The sequence below is a fragment of the Myotis nattereri genome (genome assembly GCF_964212035.1).
Source record: "Myotis nattereri genome assembly, chromosome: 7".
NCBI classification, from domain to species: Eukaryota; Metazoa; Chordata; class Mammalia; order Chiroptera; family Vespertilionidae; genus Myotis; species Myotis nattereri.
In genome coordinates, this window is record NC_138082.1 from 68,823,155 (window position 1) to 68,842,681 (window position 19,527).

Sequence of the window (19,527 nt, forward strand, 5' to 3'; positions counted from 1 at the left end):
GATCCTGTCATATGGCACATGCTAAGTAGTCAGACTTTCAACATATAGGGCAAAATACATACCATCTCCAACAAGCTTTCTGTGTGAGTAAGAGAGGGGCACCCCCTCCCCCATGTCCTGAGCGAGCCCACAGAAGTCCATGCTGAAATGGGATGTACTAACCAGCTCGGTTTTCCGGGGAGACTGTTTGTACTTGCGCTTCCATTATCTTAAGGTAATAATTTCTGAAAATATTTGCTCATCATTATATAGAAATGCTCCTAAGAGCACAAGCTTATCATTTCATTCCTAGAAATTGTGTATGTGTACACACATGTACATACACACAAACATACAAATGCATACACAAGAAAATGCCAGGGGCCTCAAAGCAATTTGTTTCTTCTGCCCTCTGCTGAATTTAGAGATTCTTTTTCTAAAAAAAGTTTCACCATGGCTTTCTCATTTTACAGCTTCCATTGGATTTCTTTTGCCTACAGGATTAAATCTAAATATTTTATTATGACCTATATCTGACCCCAACATTTTTCTTCAGTTCCATCCTCCAAAATGGCCAGGCCTGCACTACAACCTCTGTTCATGGAACTGTAACTGACCCTTGGAGACAGTGGGTCTTCCACAATTCTGCTCATGTCATTCCTGCTTCTTAGTATGTCTTCTACATTTTCCTTTGTCTGGTTAATCTTATTCATTGGTCAGGATTAGATTGAAAGGTTTACCTTCCCAGCGACACTCACCTGACACCCAAGGCATAATCTGTTACTATTTGTGGGGGTTTTTTTTTGCAACCGCTGAGCTTGTTAGTATCTCTGTACTAGCTTCTGCTCATTCCTTCATTCAAAAATACTTTTTAATCAATAAAACTGGACAACAAATATTCTTTGAACATCTATATGTACAAGTGTTGAGCCCTGGGGCTACAAGGTTACCAAGATGGCTGTGGTCCCTGATTGCATTGACATGTAACTAATCCTTATCAGTGCTGACTGGCTTTGGCTGCACATTAGAATCACCTGGGAATCTTTTTAAAATCCTGATTTCTGGGCCTCATCCTCCAGAAATTCTGTTTCTTTGTTACTAATGTTGTGGCCTCACCCCATAACAAAGAAACAGAATTTCCGGAGGATGAGGCCCAGAAATCAGGATTTTAAAAAGATTCCCAGGTGATTCTAACGTGCAGCCAAGGTTGAGAACCACTGGCTTAGATGATCATCTCCCTTAATGGACTGTGAAAGTACAGAGGGTAGGAATATCTGCCTTATTTTATATTTATTCAGTAGTGCCTAGACTTGCACCTGGCTCAAGCAAGATGAGGAAGAAATATTCATTGGCTTTTCATGTTTTCTGGATGGAGAACAAAAATCAGTTGTATAAAATCTCATGCCTTAGTGAGTTAACCAACGACACCTACAATCTTGGCTTTTAAACTTGCAACAGTTAGTTGACATAACCATGGTTGTTGTCTTTGAGACGTTATGGAATCTAATGACCTTTTGGTCTAAGCCTCTTTATGCCTTTAGTGTGTATATGTCAGGCCCTGTGATGGGCACTTTGGCTCAGCACTGTGGAATAGTCTTTTCCCAGAGAGGAAGCACAGCCTCTGATTAAAGGCCCTTAGCAGGCAGGGACAGGGCACAGCTGGGGTTTGAATCCGGCTAAATCCCATCAGATTGAAAATCAAGAAGCTGATGCGTTTGAAGATTATAAATCTGGAAAGCTGTGGAGACGAGGGGCTGGGAGTCCCCGCTCAGAGCAGGTAGTGCCACTTCTCTTTGGCTGTTGGTGCTGCTTCCTCTGGCTGATGCTCCCAGAATGACTTTAAAGATGGACATGTGAAGGGATAAGATTTTAATTCTGGGAACCTAACCCTAGTCCTCTCCCTTTGGAAAAGAGAAGCAATTAAAGTCTTGGAGAAGACATAATTGAGACTATGGGCTGTCACGGAAATGAGGACTTGAAATAGAATGCCAGAAACTCTTGTTCCATGGCTCCTTGTTTTTCTGAAAGGCGTAAGTACAACTTCAAATATAAGAAGAGCTTAAAGCTGGCAGGTCTGTTAGCTTCCTGTTACCGATGACTTTAAAATATGTTTTTTATTGATTTTAGAAAGGAAGGAAAGGAGAGGGGTGGGGGAGAGAGAGAGAGAGAGAGAGAGAGAGAGAGAGAGAGAGAGAGAGAGAGAGAGATATCAGTGATGAGAGAGAATCATTGATTGTCTGACTCCTATGAGGGATGGAGCCAGAAACGCAGGCATGTGCCCTGACCAGGAATCAAACCATGACCTCCTGGTTCATGGGTTGAGGCTCAACCACTGAGGCACACTGGCCAGGCTGTTACCAGTGACTCTAGATAATGGGGTTCTGCCTCATGTGATTTTCCTTGGCTTTGTGGTATGTGTATATGCCCCGCTTGATAAAGCCATGCGTTAGCATTTATTGTGGTTGTTTCTCTGTTCTTGGCCACAAGCTGACTCACTGGTGCCATTGCCAAAATGAAGACATTCAGGAGGGCAGGGGAAGTCTCTCCTTCCGCTGCAGGCAGTTCTGTGGCTGCCGGAGCCGCCTGTACCTCCGCTGTCCCTTGAGCAGACTGTCTTTGCCGAATACTCCGTCCATGCAGGCAGCCTATGCCGCTGAGCTCATTATTGCTGTAAGTGTTTGCTCTTGGATTCGTGCTTCGCGCGTTTTATTTACATGCTTTATTTTTCATTTTATGAACAAATCGATAACTAGACTTATTCTTTATCGCACTGGATTAGTTTTATTTATTCCGTTTGAATTTGATTAAAACGCTGTCAAACATAAGTCTACATTTTTATCCGCAGACGATATTCACAAAGCTGGGTCTGAGATGTGTTCAGCTAGAACATACTTTTCAAAAGAAAACAATGTTTGCTACAATCTAGACAGTTATCCTTTTGTTTATCTACGACAAGGGAAACTAACCATCAAATGGAGAACACAATCCAAGTCTAGTCAAGGAATTCTTAGGGCATTTGAAAAAATGCCTTCTAAAAAAGTTTTTTCTTTTTCCCCCGAGATTGATTTAATGTAATTCACCAATAAAGCATCCTCAGACGCATAATAAAAATCCTACATAAAATGGCATAGCCAGGGAAAGGGAGGATATACAGTTTGATGAAGCCTCAAAATGGATGCTGACATTAAAAATGAGCAGTCATGCAATTCCTGTATAATATAAAGACCAAAATTGCAGGGCACTAATTTTGCCTCTAATTTATAAGACAGTGTGTTTATGGGACTGCAAATAGTATATATAAAGAGCATATCCAATGGCAAATGTTTTGAACTGTCATTTGTCTTCAGAAAAAATTCCATTCAACAAGAATTTATACATTCCACTACATAGCACCAAGGACACTCAGACTATATTTACACATACAAAAATGTTCTTGAGCGATGAATGCAGTATGTCTATTTTCATTACGAACCTGATCTCTTTGGTTCTATTTAAAAATTATTAATTTCTGCCTCCCCTCATGTTTTGGTTCTTCTCACATGGAAGTAGGAGTGTGGGAGCATGCACGAGGCAGCCAGGTAAGGAGAAGGGTCGCTCTCAACCTCACTCACCCACTCACTCACCCACTCACTCACTCACTCACATATCCACACACAAAAAAGCACACACCCAATGCCTGGGAGCAGCATTAAAATGATTTCTTTGGATATGTGCTATCCTCTCCATAAGAGCACTGAAGGGGTTAATGCAGAACACGTATAGGCAAATATTGTCAACTATTTTATTCAAATGTTTGGAACTTAAACACAAAATCATCATTAAGTTTTCACAAAATGAGGCATCTGTTGCTTGAAAGGAAAAAAAATATTTCAGAAATATGTTTACAGAAATGTAAAAATATTAGGCATCGAGACAGATGTGAACATATTCAGTAACTTGTCTTGTCTGTCAGTCTTCCTCCGAGCCGAAGATCTTCTTGTACTCGCTCAGCATGAGCTCAGCTATCTGGTTCTGGTAGACCATGTGTATCGCCATGTTCCCCGTCTCATTCTCAGCTCGCAGAAGGGTGGGTCCAAATACAATCCCTAAGCTCTGGGTGGACATGAGGTTCTTGGAGGCTTTGGCCACTATTCTGTGAAGAGAGAGAGAGAAGGAAAGAGAAAAAAAAATTCCATTGGAGTTTGAAGTAAAATTGTAGCTACTTTTGAATGACAGTGTTCCGTGTTTTTGAATTATTTTTTAAAAATTAAATTTCAGTTTAAAGAAGGAAAGTAAGGGTGCTGACTGGCTTTGGCAAAACAGGGAATACAACATAAGCTTCAGTTTGCAGAAAAAGTATGTCAACCACAACTATTTTATCTTCTACTCTTTATGCTTTACTGTATGGAAACAGAACTGATGACTTTGGGGGAAGAATTCATTGCCATGTACAATTTTTTATACCCTTGGTAACTAGCCATTGTGGGTACTCTATGAATATTTGTGAAATAAACATGTGAATAAACTAGACAGCAAAAATTACTGTGGAGATTTACTAGGATTCAGCCTTTGAAGGGCCTATAAGCAGTGGGTCTGCACAGCCCCCAGTCAGAGGAGACAGGAAGCCTTCCTTGATTTCCATCCTTTCACAAACCTAACTCTCTAAGGTATCACTTCTGTGACCTAAAGGCTATGCCTTCTCTCTCCTAAGAAAGATTGAGAAGGACCAAAGCCATCCATTTGTGGCTCCCCACAGCACAAGATCATGGTGAACAAAATGTCCTTGACCTGGTCGATATCAATAATAACCAAGTATTGTTCTAAACAATGCTATTATCTCATTTATTCCTGACAACACTCCCATGAGGTAGCTTGTATTATTAAGCCCATTTTACCAATGAGGCCAAGGGTGGTGAAGTGTCTGATGTCACAGGGACCTGAGGTTCAAATCCAGGTAGCCTGGTTCCAGTGCATGTGGGAACTTCATCGCTGTGGTGTGTGCTAATGATGCCTATGATTAATAAATGGGCTGATTTTTCACTTTGCCATCCTCCACATGATTATTAGATAATTCCATAAGAGGGTCTGAAGTTTTATTCTTCATTATAGTATTGTGATGGACAGGTTGGTTACAATAGATTTACTGTGGGCAAAATGACCCTTAAGTCTGGACTGAATATTCAAGACATCTTGCCTCCTTTTTATAAATGGAGAGCATTTATACTTGTGAATACTATTGGCCATGGCTACATATCTGGAAGAGATTGCCATATTTTTATTGTATAGTGAATGATAGTAGACTTCAACTTTAAAGTTTCCTTTGGAGTATAAGAAACTATGCTACATATAAGTGAGATCATATCATATTTGTCTTTCTCTGACTGGCTTATTTCACTTAGCATAATACTCTCCAGGTCCATCCTTGTTGTTTCAGAGGGAAGGGGAGGGGAAAGATATTAACCAAATAATTTATATGCATATATGCATAACCTATAGACACAGACAATGTGTGGTAAAGGCCTGGGGATGGAGCTCGAATGGGGAGGAGGGGGTCAATGGGGGGAGAAAGAAAGGAACATCTGTAATACTTTCAACTATAAAGATAAATTACAAAAAGAAAACAGGCCATATTGCTGCTACATTTACCAAAAGTCATTAGAATGATTTTAACATCCTCCTACCCTGAAGTAGGGGCAAATGGAGTGGGCCTTTGCTTCCCTTTAACACACCTATTCACCTTGATTTAAGAACTCTCTTGAGCTTCTCCCAGACCTCTTTATTATACAAGTTATTAGTAAGATTCATGGTGAAGGAAAACAGTTTTTCTCTTTTGGTTATAAATTAATACCATTTTATGATACCAGTTCCTTCAGTGACTCCACCACACACATACACACACACATATATACACACACACACACACTCACACGCACAAATTGTTAAAGGTAAATATGTAGAGAGATAGCATAACTAACCAATCAATTAATTAGGTAAAAGTTGCTTTAACAACATCGCTCTTTGGTAGAAAGGTCAAAGTTGATGAGATTTTATATAGCAGAGACAGGGCTCAGAGGTCAAAGGGCATGGAGAAGGTAGAATCAAAAGCAAGAGAGCATTGGTAGTTTGAAGCATCTTGGCTGATATAAAGCATCTTGGCCAACAGGGTAGAAAAACGTTAGGACCCGGAGTCCAGGAGAAAGGGGCAACATAAGGATAGACTGAGGACTAAAAATATATTTTCTACTAAATAATGGCTATAATTTCAGTTGGCAGCAGAAACAGGGAGATTTGGGATAGCTGGGAGACAGACTGCTCCAAACTCACAAGGGTGAGGCTAGAAATCAAGGGAGGTCCAAGAGCTCATTGTTGGAGGGGCAGTCGTGGCGGTGAGGAGGTTATGGGGGTAGAAGCTGGGAGAGTCCGTGGCAGCTGGAGGAACTTGGGTGAGTGGAGGTGTGAAGAGGTAATTTAGCTCTCTGGAGCATACCAGACAGATGCAGCATGTGGGACCCAAGTCACTGGGGGAGAGAGAAGGCTGAAATGGGTTCAGACCTTTTTCAATTTCTCCAGAGATATTTATGTTTTTTTCCTTCTCAGCAAAGGTCTGGCCAAAGCTAGAGGAGGAAACCAAAATCGAGTTTAACAAGGATGGCCAGCAAGAGGCTAGAGCTGCATGTCATAGCCCCCTTGGGGAAAGGGTTCTCTATCTTGGCTGGCAGGTCATGGAAGAGAATCCATGCAGTGGGTTTCTGCCAGTGCATCAGTTTTCTAAGATTTCTGTGGACAAATGTTTACTTTGTGCTTTTATGCACGTGTATACATGGAACAATCATTCCATCTCAAACCTGTACCATTTCTGTCAATTTCTCTACACACTTAATCAATTTAAATAAAACCAGCTTTAACTTATGAATACTTTAAAATAATGTTGTTATAAGTAGAGTTTACTAAATAACATATAGTTTGTATTTTTGTTATATTTGCATTACTGAAGGTTAAATTCTTAGGTTGGAATTGTTTCCTAAGTTGGGAAAATCAAGTTACTTGTAATAACTCTTAGAAAAATCAAATGTATTTAGGAAAAAAATAAGAAAATGTGCATATGTACTGTGTAAAATATAAGCTGTCTTGCTTATTCACTGTTACAAAATGTGTGTTTGCTTGTGGGTGTATAATATATAAATATCAACTAACTAGTAGTTGGTGTATTGAGAAATTAATCAATCTTTAGGTTAGAAAAGATGCTAATTATAAAGACTAATTTGGGGAGGAAGTTACCAACTATTAAACTATATGATTCATGTAGATAGGCTATATATATTCTCAAAGTAACATTTAAATTAGATTACATCCCTTTTTAATAGACAGTGGAGATAGACATGGGGGATGTCTAGGAAAACATATTAATGCTACTATTATAAACTTCATTACTCAAATGTGAACTTACCTACTTTCTACTTCAATAGAATCTTAAATAGTTAAGTGGTTGATTTAGGACCGCATAGGAAGTCAACCCCTGTTTAAAAAAATAGGTGGAATACTATCCTACAAAATTATTTAAATCTTAGTTTTGGGTGTATTTTTTTGTGTGCCACAAATCAATGGATATCATAATTCTATTCTCACTGTGCGGATCAGCTTAGCATTGCAAGTGCCATTATTTCAAAAGATTTTTACTAGTAAAACATATGTAGAGAAGAAACAGAGGCTATTGAAAGAAATAAAAGCACTGCACGACGAAAAAAATTCAATTCAGTATCTAAGGTGGAAAACTGTCAAATAGAGTAAGTTGTATTTCCAGTTGCTTAAAATAAAGTTGGGTTGTATTATTGGAGGTGGAGGGGGAGTCTGATTTAGAAACCAAATACTAGGGGTTTGGCTTTCATGAAAGTGAGTTTTGCAAAACACCATTTCTGTGATAGATTTCATAAAAATAGCACTCCAGAGTAAAATAAGTTTGAAGGAAGCTGTGTGCCATTTTTTTTTTCTTAAAAATTTATACTGCATAATAAAGGCTCTGACAAGTCCTGCAGAAAGTATCTTTGTTTACCTTTGTGTGACTCCTGCGTTCCCTAACTTGCTTGAATGTTGTAGATTCTCCTGAGTGACAAGGAGGAGCCATATTAAAAAAATGTTGCTCTAGTTGCTTGCCTAAGGACCTATTAAATAAGTCTGAAAATGCTCTGGATTTTACCCTTTCCTATGGCACCCTGGCTTCAGAACTATGGAGTAGCTAACTCAAAGAGGTCAGGCTCTGGCACGCTCTGGAGAGTTCCAGCCCTCTGGCAGGGCTTAGCTTTCATTAGGCCTTAGACTCTATGGCAGTGTTGTAAATTTTGATATGCAATTAACCTGATTTCAGCAAAGAAAAGACACTCCGCTACCATGACCCCCCCCCCAAAATAAATAAATAAAAAATAAAAAATCTAAGCAAAAGAACACATCTGAGGGAGAAAAGTGAGGGCAAAGACATGGCTGAGAGATGCATATACAGTGAAATACAGTGAATTGATGGATGGGTAAGAAGGTGCAAAAACATTTGGACTTTAGATCAATATTTGAAAATTCTTCTACATGTTTGTTTACCTACCATTAATTTACTCCTAAGAAATCCTTAGAGCAAAGATACCTGATTCTAAACAACGTGAAGAGCTCAACGTTTAGTGCCTGTGAACACTTGACTAATAGGAAAAAGACCCCAAAGAGCAACTCTTGAAAAGGGCTATTTATTAATACTGTTTAGTTTAAAATAGCCTGACAAAAATAATTATGATTTTATGAATTTGTTCATGAAATAGCACTTGATATATATTCATAGTAAAAGGAATTCTTATACCGCTAAGTAAAATTCAAGTTTATAAAATCTTGAAGTGGGTAAGAATTCATTTTTCTGGCAAGAGCTTAAAAGGATGATATACAGTTTACAGCATAAAAAGGAGAGGAAATGCCAGAGCTACTTTTTGCAGAGTCCAAATGGAAGGAGCAATGATCCATCAATTTAAGATTATTTTAGAAACAATCTATAATCCAGTGCTACAGATGTTGGACCCCAGACAAAAAAATCCTCGCAGCCTTATGCTGGCTAAGTTTTTCCAAGAGTGAGCTGAATTGCTAACTCAAAGAAATTTCTTGGTTGCTTAAAATTACAGCCAAATGGCTCAAACTGAAAGACAGCTTTACTAGAAAACTCAGAATTAACGCTGAATTAAGAAGACCAAAGCATTTAATAACAGTCCAGCTCTAAACAGATATATGGATGCAAACTTCCTTTTAAGTTTGTGTTTGCTTTTACCATTAATGACTTGCAAAGGAAATTGAAAGCCACATAATTGCCTGCAGGACAACTCTCAAGTTATTGGAAGTGTATTAAAAGTGCTCCCTTCCCTTTCTCTGTAATGCTGGGATTGTCCAACACACATAACTTGAAGGTGCTTTAACTTGAATGGGGAAAGTGTGGTGGTAAATGTACTCCTACCATCAGGTCACCAGCCACTATATGTGAAATGCTGTGACTTTGACCACTTAAGTGACGAAGGCTGTTAAAAACAAAATAAATTTTCAATGTGCTCAACTTATTTTTCCTATGTGCTATAGCTACTTTGGGGGGAATTTATGTTAACCATATACTTGCTTATCCTCAGTGTACACAAAGTATATCACTGTGTGTGTGTGTGTGTGTGTGTGTGTGTATGAATTAGCAAGAATTTCACTTTCTTCCTTAAAGTTATGGCTCTATGTCAGAAATATTTTCAAATATTGTCAAAGCAGAAGAGTGCATTCACCAATGATTTCCCATTTAACATGTGTTTCAAGGTGGTCATTCATTGGAAATTCAGCCCTTGATATATGCTAATTTTTAAATAAAATGGTTTAATTTAATTGTAAAGCCTTTCCATTTAGATTTAAATGTCTTACTATTATTATTAATTTTCTAAACAAGTTAAAAACTATCCTCTGAAACAGGAATTACTGCTATATTTGTACATTTTTGCTTTTCAATAATCTTTAAAGCCAAGTACATATAATTCTCTCAAAGCAAATTATGGAAAAGGAGCTTTAAAGGCAATTGCATATTCATAGCTGACATGGTCTTATTCTTTATATTTATTAAGTACCGTCTCCCTTTGCACAGATTTCAATGTAGAAGATTGAACATTTTCAATTATTCACTTGTTTCATATTTTTATTGATTGGACATTATAGGGAGCTTCTAAAGTATCTTTTAAAGCAACATTCAGAATATCTAATAAGATAGAAGGAATGATAAGGTAATAAGAATGAATAGCCTATGGATTTCAAAATGACTTATTTCCAGTTGGAATATGTATCCTATAATGTGACAACAACCATTGATAAAGTGGGTTATTACAGCCAAATCCTTTAAATAGTAGGTAATATCATAAAGAAACACTATGAGTTATAATAATTTGTTGAATATCTATTATGTGCTAATCACTATACTTCAACTCTTTCACAATTTTGAAAGATTCAAAAGTCAACTTTCATTTCTTTTTTTCTGATTACATTCAATTCAAGAGAATTTTTAAATTGATTTTAGAGAGAGGGAGAGGAGGGGTAGAGAGAGAGAGAGATAGAGAGAGATGGATGTGAGAGAGAAACACTGATTAGATGCTGCCCGTATGTGCTATAGCTACTTTGGGGGGAATTCATGCAAACCATATCCCCTGCAATCTAGGCATATGCCCTGACCAGGAATCAAACCTGCCACCTTTTTGGTGTACATATGACGCTCCAACTAACTGGCTAGGGCTCAAGAAAATTAAAAAAGGTTAGAAAAGTATAATAAAGAAAAAAGTCACCAGTAACCATAAACACAGTAACGCAATGTAACCAGTATTTACTGAGTACCTACCAGGTGTTGGACACTGTTCTGGGTGTCAGTGACAATGCAATGAATAAAGTCGCTGCCCATAGGAAGCTTATACTCTAGAGACCCAGACAACAAACAATACTCTAAATGATGTGGAATATGATTTTGGGCGCTGAAATACTTCAAGAAAAACTAAGAAAAAGAGAAGCAGCCATTGTTCCACTGACCCTAGGGCCCTTTAAAAAAAAAAATCGTCATGTCTTCAAATCCCTCCCAGAGATGCTTGTTTACTTATCCTGGGTGGGGCCTGGCTGGTTGCAGATAATATAGCCCTGAAGGCACTGAGCACCAAAGAGTCCTTCCTAAGGAAGGACACTGGGCGGAGACCTGCTTCCATGCTCACCAGGGGAAGGAGAACTCGGAGCAGGGAAGAGCAGGCAGAAAGCCCCAGTGGTGAAGTTGCCTGTGGTGGATCTAGGAATAGAGAGGACGATAGGATGGCTGGAGGCTGGGGCTGAGGCGAAGGAGGAAGGAGAGGCTTTGGGGGAAGTTATGGGCCTTGGTATGGACTTGGGATTTAATTCTAAAGACGATGTGAATCCATTCGTGGGTTTTGTCCAGAAGAGTGACCTTGCCAGCACGTAGGAGTTCTACATGTATAAATAAAGACTTTATTTAGAAACATATCCCCAAAAAATCCTTTCTATATGATTCTGTATCAAGCACTTTTCCCTTTTATCTTGTATATGTAATATTTATTATTTACTCATTACCTTATATGGGACCTAGTGGGTTGCACCTTATGATTTCTTAATATAAATGAAATTGATATATTAAAAAAAAATCTTTCCATGTACTCTTCCTCCACATTTTGGAGCATTTCTCTAGACAGCGTTTCCCAACCAGGGGCAATTTTGCCACCCCCACGAGGCATTTGGCAATTGCTGTAGACATTTGGGATTGTCATGCCTGGGTGGGGGGTTGCTGCTGTCATCCAGTGGGTAGAAGCAGAGGATGCTATTCGAATTCTAGGATGCCGCTTGCATTCTGCAATGCGCAGGACAGCTCCCCACAACAAAGGCCTAGCCAGCCCAAAATGTCAATAGTGCTGCTGTTGGAAACCCTGCAACAGGATAAAACAGTAGAGATGTAACAGCTAGATCACTGGGGCCCAGACTTCACTGCTCATGAGAATAACCCGGAAGCCATGTTGAAACACAGTTGCTGGGCTCTGTCCCCAGAATTCTGATTCAGCAAGTCGGGGAGGTACGTGAGGATTCCTCACGCGTCCCAGGTGATGCTGCTGCTGGGCTGGGGCCGCACCGAGAACTCACGCTAGGTCACTAAGTTATGGCTCTTCTATTTTTAAAACACAACAACACGAGATATGTTAACACATTGCACTGCAAGGACCATGTGATCCTGTTATCATTATTATCATTTGGTATTATTCTTTTTAAAATAATTGTCAATTTGATAGCGAAAAAATGGTCTGTCATTCTTTGGACTTAGGACTCTTCGAAGTTAGGAAATGGGGAAAAAGCAAAAAAAAGCATTCATGCAGATTTTCTCTTCTGTGAATGGCTGTCCATACCCTCTGCCCCTCTCCACCTGAGTGTGTATCAGATTGTTTGTTTAACCCATTTATTTATTTTGTGCTAGAGGGCCAATCCATGAAATTCGTGCAAGAGTAGGCCTTCCGTCCCCCAGCTGCCGGCACCAGCTTCCCTCTGGCACACAGAGAAGGGCATCTGGTATAATTAGCATATTATGCTTTTATTACTATAGATTATTATAGATGATAAAACTAATACATAATCTTTGAAAAATGTACCAATCAGGGGTATGTAAAGTAAAAAAGTAAACTCCTCTTGTTTCCCATTAAAACTCCTTCATGTTAACTGTAATTAACAGATGGGTGTGCCTTCTGGATATTTTCCTATCTATCTATCCATCTACTTATCTTATATATTTTTTCCTTCTAAAAATTGAGATAAAAAGTACATTAAATGCTACTTTCCCTTTAAGTATATATTGTAGGCATTTTTCCAAGTCCATACATATAAAAATACCTCAACCTTTAAAAAAAGTTGTTACATTTTATAGTATGGAAATACCTTAATTTATTTAACCATTGTCTTGCTGGTGGACTCTTTCGTTGCTTCTAATACTTTGCTATTACAGACAATGCTACAATGAACATCTTACACATGTAGTTTTTTGAATTTTTATGTATTAGGAAGCATGACATTTCATTCTTTTTGTTGTACTTACATTCTCCCAAGGATTTTGTTTCTTAATTTTATTTATTTATATGTTTATGTGGTCATATCTAGCACTATTTCTTTGAGAAATTCTATTTTGTTTTTGTTATTATAGGATTCATTCTTTTAGAGATCAGGTAAATATCAATACTTTCTCCTAGTTTTTCTCTAATGATTTCATTTTCACATCATCTAATTCATCTTAAATATATCTTATTGTGTGAAATGTGATGGTAATCTAAGTTAATTTTCTCCATAGCTAGCTAATCTCCCCAAAACATTTGTTGAGAGATGATCCATTCTCCAATAATTTGTGATGCCACGTTCTCATGCAGTTTTCTACACTTACAGACACACACACCAGATACATCCTATTCTGGTGATAATTATGTGTGTATTCTAAACTAGTACTCACTGTTTAAATCACTGTAGCTTTGATATATATAGGGATATTCTAACTATCATTTTTTTTTTCTTTTGCAGGTGTGAAAGAAAATTTTCAGATGAATTTTTTCAGATGAACAAAATAAGCCTAAAGAAAGATTGAATAACTTGATCAAAGTCACACAGTAAATGACAGCACCTAGATTAAGATGAAGATCATGATTACTCTGGGATAGAGTTTTTTGTGTTTTTTTTTGTCAAATAACTAAGGGGTAAGGGCATGTGCTGGGGGGTGGAGGAGGCTGGGGGGAGGTCAATGGAGGGAAAAAGGAGACATATGTACTACTACTAGTATTTGTAATACTTTAAACAATAAAAAATTAATTAAAAATATTTGCACTTGGAATCAACGGCTCTCTAATCATGAGGCCTGAGCCTGAGAAAGACTTGGAAGGGAAGCAAGTCAGAGAGGCAGCAAGCGGTCTTAGGTAACATTTTTAATTACCTAATTCACATCCAAGTATGTATTTACAAAGATGAGAAGGGTGTTCAGGTGGAAGAAAAACTCAATTAATATGTATTATCTTTTTCTCCAGATTCACAGTGTTTTAAACTTCTGAAAGCATTTATTTCTCATTGTGACTGGAACTGCATTATTGGTGAGATGGACTGAGAATTTCAGCTATGGGTTCCCTTAGGAATTTTCTCCCAAGCTTTGACATAGTTTTAGCCATCCACATTTGACCATATCAGCAGGAAAAAGAGTTCTGGAGTTTATTCCCTGGGCTCTGCTGATCTACCAGTATCATTGATAATATCAACTGGGAGGGCACTCCCTCCATTTAGGGGACAGAGGTTAGAAAATATATATTGGGAGTATTTTTAGAAAGAAAAAATTATAAAACTGTCATTATTCTCTACCCAAAATTTGTTCAATAGGGCAGTTAAAAAACTGGAATGTGCCATTTGATACAGAATATTGGGGGTTGTGCATGGATTAGCATTAATTAGGCCAAGTAGACTAAGGCACCTAACTATAAGATACTAGAGGCCTGATGCACAAAATTCGTGCAAGGGGTTCAGCCCTGGCGGCCCCTGCTACATCTGGAAGGTTGTCCAGTCTAATTAGCATATTATGCTTTTATTATTATAGATTAGAAGAAAATATAGAACTTAAGTATTTGCCTGATGGTGTTAGATAAATCGAAAAGGAACACTATCGATATGCAACGTCAGAATTCATCAACCTCTCTTTTATTTTCCCTTTTCACATAGGTGAAGAGAACAGCTATTTCACTTCCTAATAAGGGCAAATACATCAAATCTTCAGCAGCTACTTTAACATGTCTTTTTGTTTAAAAGATTCCCAAATAGGTTAAAGAGAATCAGTTGCAATTTGGGTATTGTCATTCAATCATCCATGTTTAATTTTACTTTCTGATACTTTTTACAGTGACTTGACATTAAGAGAGACTGCTTGGCTGGATCCCCAGCCCTGGTAGTGTGTGTGCGGAAGTCAATCAACTGATGTGTCTCTCTGACATCGATCTTTCTCTCTCTGTGTCTCTCCCTCTCCCTTCCATTCTCTCTAAAAATCAATGGGAAAATGTTGTGGGGTGAGGATTAATGAGAGAGAGAGAGAGAGAGAGAGAGAGAGAGAGAGAGAGAGACTCTGTGTAACAGGAGAGCCCCAAGTGAATGCACCCAGTGGAGAGATGTGCTCCTCAGTAGTGGAGCAAAGGCACCCAAGGAGTTTGACTTGGAAGAAAGAATAGTCAGGGAAGCCATGACGACTGAATGCAAAAACAAAACAAAACACCAAACCAAACAAAAACATAACATGATATGGAAGAAAATTTCAACTGTGCTCTTATAAATCCAGTTTCTAGAATTAGCCCAGAGACCGAATTCAACCCCTTATTAAGGATTTTGTGTTGAAAATAGACTAGGCTGCTACAAATGATTCATATTTATTATAGAAAGTTTAGAAAATGCAGACAAATAAAAAAGGAAAATGAAAGTCCCTCATAATCTCATCACTTGTATATCACTACTACTAATATTTGGTTGCTATAGATTTTTTCAGATGTACACTAGAAAAGTACAGGGAGCATCCATCAAGGTTATGAAATATTTTGTAGATAAAAAGGCCATGAGTTTCTCATCAGGAGGAATTCAGAAATGTCTAAGATTCCTGTGTTGGATAGAAGTGAAATGACATTTAAAATGTCGTTTGGGCTCCCAGATTAATGATGAAAGAGTGCATATTCTGAGGAAGTCAAACTATCATTTGAGATGAGCTGGAATAATGTATATTTGCTGAGGTTTCTGGTTTCTTCCCTACCCTTCCTTGTACTCTTGTGCTTCTAGCCTTTCCCCAAGATTCAGTCAGCAGCATTTTTTTTTTTTTACCTCAGTGGATAAAAAAACAGAGAAAGTACTTTGGACTTTGCAAATGAAGACACTGGAATTGAAAAGAACTGTACCTCTGAGTTTAAAAAACTTAAGTGTCCAAGAAGTCAGAGTTGCAGCTCTGACCTAACCAATAGATTAGAAGGTAGGTGAAGAGCCAGGCTACCCCGCTGCCAGACAGAAGAAAGATTTCCTGGAGAGGCAGGGAGAAGAGAGCTGAGGTCCTGGTGAGGTCCCGCAGAAGTGCTGAGTCCGAGCCCTTCCTACCCCTCTTCCCTGGGACACAGGCTGTTGGAAGTTTGGAGGATTCTGAGATTAGACAGACCCATGGTCTTTTCCTTGGGGAAAACCTAGGGATATAGCAAGACTCCAGAATTCCTATGTCCAATATAACAGAATAGTTAAATAAAAATTACCACATTGTTTATCGAGGCAAAGGTGGCGTTAAGATAGCTTTACAGAGTTCTTCCTGAGCAGGGACTGAAACTCAGACCTGGGATTAGAAGCTGGGGATGATGGCAGAAAACCAGAGGGAATGAAGACCAGCTTGAACAGGTGACATGAGCCCGCTACTTTCTACCCTACTCATCTGTTTTATTAACTTTCTTCAGTAGAATGTAAACATCTTAAGCACCAGGACTTTATTTATTTTTGTTTAGTGCAGTATCCCTAGATGAAGATTAGTGTTTGGCTCATAGTACTAGGTGCTCAATAAATATTTATTGAAATACTGAAAATGGATGCTCTTGCTGTCCCACCAAATGCTTAGGCTGTATGTAGCTCTTCAGAACTAGAATCAGGCCAGGAAAATGTCCACAAGACACTCTGAATTGACTAGACTGAAATCATTTAGGTGAGTGGGCCTTAACAGAGAAATTAGTTTTTATTATGGCACAATAATTATGCTTCTTGCACACCTCAGTTTCATACCTACTCTGAGATCATAAGAACATGAAGGCAGAGGTGAAGAGAGCCGATGTTTCCTGAGAGCTTGTTAGGGGCCTATAACCACGCAGGGTGCCTTTCCCGTGTACTATCTGACAATGAGTTTCCAACATGTACCCAATTCGAACAAAACTGGTAAGAGGAGTTTAGAATAGAATGTAATTTTTATTTGCTTTATACTCTAGACCAGTGATGGCGAACCTTTTGAGCTCGGCGTGTCAGCATTTTGAAAAATCCTAACTTAACTCTGGTGCCGTGTCATATATAGACATTTTTTGATATTTGCAACCATAGTAAAACAAACACTTATATTTTTGATATTTATTTTATATATTTAAATGCCATTTAACAAAGAAAAGTCAACCAAAAAAATGAGTTCGCGTGTCACCTCTGACACGCATGTCATAGGTTCGCCATCTCTGCTATAGATGGTTGAAGTTAAAGAAAATGATACAATTTTTCTTGGTCACCTAAAATATGATGATTAAATTCTATTTTAGGTAAAATGCTCAATGTAATTGCAGAAATCCAGACCCTTTGGAATTTGCCCGGCCAGAATGGCTCAGTTGGTTGAGTGTCAGCCTGTACACTGAAAGCTTGCCAGTTTGATTCCAGGTAAGAGCACATATCTGGCTTGCAGGTTTAACCCTAGTCAGGGCACATATGGAAGGCAATGATTGATGTTATTCTCTCACATTGATGTTCCTCTCTCTTCTCTCTCTCTCTCTCTCTCTCTCTCTCTCTCTCTCTCTCTCTCTCCATGTCCTCGGGTGAGGATAAAAAAAAAGTATGCAATGCTTTCCTCAAAGATAAAAACTATTTATTTTGCTATTATACATATAAGTTTATAATCTCTATTGAGGTGGAGAAATAAACTAAAAAAAAAAAAAAAAAAGACAGTACCCTTTTATGTAATGATGTTTACTTTGAATTTATATTAGTTCACACAAACACTCCATCCATGCTTTTGTTCCGGCCCTCCGGTCCAGTTTAAGAACCCATTGTGGCCCTCGAGTCAAAAAGTTTGCCCACCCCTGGTCTAGCTCATGATTCCATTGTCCAGCACACACATCTGTATTTACCTTTTAAAAAAAATTCTATAGGCAGGATTAAATGTATCATTTCTAGGGACCATTATCAAGCTCTATCTTGGGTTTTATAAAAGGCTCTCTCCTAGTCTGCCGGCTGCTAAGGGGCCAACCTTATATTTAATAATTTGGTATTGATGGTGGCTGTTTTGGACAGAGATAGACCACTCAAACTTTCTTTCAAGGAAGGACTTCCTGCCTATCTGTGGGGAGCGAGGTTAGCAGATGGACTCCAGCTGTCTTTTCTTCAAGGTTTGCCACAATTGCAGGGAGCCACCTTGCCCAAGGGCACTGACTGTGGGACAATGGGCTGCATGTATTCCAGAGCTCCCATGTGGTTGGCTGAGGGTAAGTTGGATCTACATCAAAGTTCAACTTCTTCCTCTACCAATCCTGCTCCCTTCCATAAGGGTTGATCCCTAATAAGTACCCTGTATGCCAAACTCTGCTTCAGAACTTAACCTGTGATTATTGGTTTCAGAACTGGCCCATGAAAACCAGCACAAATGGGGATTTAGAGCTGGTCACTTGCTGAATGGTTGGAAATGAGGGGTCTGTCAGCCGTGACAGGCAAGTACAGTCAGGTCTTGGCACAGGGTGGTAGTCCACATGTTAAAACTCTCATTGGCGCTAAATTGGGATGGTATGTCCACGGAGGGGAGACCAGTAGTATGTAATATATTAGGCATTTAAAAATAATGGCAGGAGGTTGTGGATAGTAACTACAAGGTCAACGAGATTGAAGAGCTATTGCTAAGCACCATTTATACTCCACAAAAAATGTTGTTTGAAATTACAGGGCCTTTACCCTGTAAATCAGGGTTGACTATAGGAAAGCCCATTACAGAACCAGGCTTGCAGACAGCATTGGAGATACTGTCAGGTAGATGCAATTATAATAATATGCAGCAGAGACAGAGGGACAGCCAAGAGGACTTGACTCACAGAGAGCAATGAAGATGGTTAAAAGAACATGGCATCCCCCAGGAGCAAAATAAATAGGCAGCCAAGAAGGATGCTATTCAGCTTGTATCACTGTATTAGAATAATTCGTCTAGTCATTGTTTTATCAACTACTGCTGCTTCCTGGGCACTTAGAGCTTCTTAGGTCCAGGGACCAGCAAGCAAGGAAAAGAGAGACCATGGAGTCAGAGGTCATTAACCCTGATCAGGTGGAGGAGGCAGGACTGCTGTTACACAGTGAGGATGGGGAATAATATGTGTGGTATCTAGATGATCCACATGGGGCTTCCAAGTCCTCTGTTACCCAACTTCTCTGTTTAATGGATAGGGCAGAAAACCTTGTCTGGGAAGACACAGTGATTAAGAGCATGGATCCTTCAGGGATGGAGTTGGGAGTCACTGTGTTGGGTCAGCAACCATGACCAGCAGAGGCAATTACTGAGATTCCCTGAAATGGACAGTGGAGAAGGGAGATGATGAGTGTCAGCTCTGGGCTCAGGCCAACATTCAGCTGCAGGGCTTGCATCTTTCCTACTAAAGCTTCCTCTTCAAAGGCTTCCTTGGGAATGAGGCCTCCCGCAGTCCTGGGGGAGAGGTTCCTCACGCACACATAAAGAATGGAATAGAGTGCACAAATGGTGGAATGTGGTGGACACTACATGCTCTGCTTAGATGTCTCTTC

The 19,527-nt window shown here is 39.0% G+C and overlaps 1 protein-coding gene across 1 annotated transcript in view; it reads right to left on the reverse strand.

The window, feature by feature from the left end:
* Positions 1 to 3,746: 3,746 nt before the first annotated feature.
* The window catches only part of ARHGAP15 (Rho GTPase activating protein 15), a 676,830-nt gene continuing 661,049 nt past the window's right edge, over positions 3,747 to 19,527 (reverse strand). The window contains exon 14 of the mRNA XM_081095909.1: positions 3,747 to 4,111. Within this exon, the coding sequence (XP_080952035.1) occupies positions 3,928 to 4,111 (184 nt within the window). The 3' untranslated portion in view covers positions 3,747 to 3,927. The remainder of the gene's footprint in view (positions 4,112 to 19,527) is intronic.